The sequence below is a fragment of the Nannospalax galili genome, unplaced genomic scaffold, assembly GCF_000622305.1.
Source record: "Nannospalax galili isolate Female #2095 unplaced genomic scaffold, S.galili_v1.0 scaffold853, whole genome shotgun sequence".
In the NCBI taxonomy this organism is placed as follows: Eukaryota; Metazoa; Chordata; class Mammalia; order Rodentia; family Spalacidae; genus Nannospalax; species Nannospalax galili.
Genome location: NW_008332825.1, coordinates 792,876 through 793,937, shown reverse-complemented (window position 1 = coordinate 793,937; position 1,062 = coordinate 792,876). Strand labels below are relative to the sequence as shown.

Sequence of the window (1,062 nt, the reverse complement as noted above, 5' to 3'; positions counted from 1 at the left end):
TCCGCTCTTGTATCTCAGACTAGGAGCGGACGGCACCGGCAGCCTTGAAGCAGCCAATTCCGCAGACAGAAAAAGCCATCTGAAAGTCTGCCCTAGTCAGAGTGCTGGGAAAGCTACTTAGCAAGACAGAAAACCTTCAGAGGAGGGCTGCTCTGCTGTAGCAAAACACCATGGAAACACCAGACATGGATATCTATGCCTGCGATATCCAGGAGGCCTACATTCCCACCATGCTGAGGCCACAACAGTGTTCCACGAGAACAGTGTCAGAGAAGGCTGACAGGGCTGGTTCTTTCCTCCTACCATATGGCTTCCAGGGCTCCAACTCAGGTGATCAGGCTTGGCAGCAGGTGCCTTTATCCGCCCCCCACTTCCTTTTGAGACAGTGCCATGTAGTTGAGGCTGGCTTCAGACTCCTTTGAGGCCAATGATGGCTTTGAACCTCTCTCCTGCCTCAAACACCTCCTGCAGGAAGCCTGCTGCCGGCTTAGACCTGCCGGCTGTGGTTCATGCCTCCATGCCCCAAGGGGCATGCAGCTCCTGAAGGCCAGGGCTGGGGGTCCTCTTCAAGGGGCAGGGTGAGTTGCTCTGCAGATCTGGGCAGATGGGGTTCAGCCTGTGCTCTTTCTTCTCCAGCTGGGGGCACCCCAGGTCCTGGACTTTTCTGTGGACTCTTCTTCCCTTTCCTCCTCTCTTACTGTATGTATTCTTTCACTTGTCCCTCCCCTCTACCACCCTTTCAATCCTTCTCAGGCCCCCTCATCTCTTCCCTGTGCCCGTTCTCCTCCTTTCCCCTTCCTCCTCTTTCTCCTCCTTTCCCCTTCCTCCTCTTCCTCCTCCTCCCCCTCCTCCTCTTCTTCCCTCTCTCACTGTCTCCCTTCCTCATTCTTTTTTTTTCCAGGGGAGAGCGTGGACGCAGTCCCCCACTACCACAAATTATGCAGTTTCCCGCACTTGGGGAAATCGCAGGGGTCAGCACAATGGATGAGCCTTGCCCAGGAAAACCACCTTTCTGATCATGGTGTCTCCCCTGCCAGGTAAGTATCCCCTTCCTCATTCTTA

At 54.9% G+C, this 1,062-nt stretch overlaps 1 protein-coding gene and 1 pseudogene across 1 annotated transcript in view; one reads left to right on the top strand and one right to left on the bottom strand.

The window, feature by feature from the left end:
* Nucleotides 1-898: 898 nt before the first annotated feature.
* On the bottom strand, nt 899-1,045 carry LOC115069400 (annotated as a pseudogene).
* Fam241b (family with sequence similarity 241 member B) overlaps nt 946-1,062 on the top strand; it is a 4,029-nt gene continuing 3,912 nt past the window's right edge. Inside the window, exon 1 of the mRNA XM_008827801.3 lies at nt 946-1,037. Coding sequence (XP_008826023.1) covers nt 1,019-1,037 — 19 coding nt within the window. The 5' untranslated portion in view covers nt 946-1,018. The remainder of the gene's footprint in view (nt 1,038-1,062) is intronic.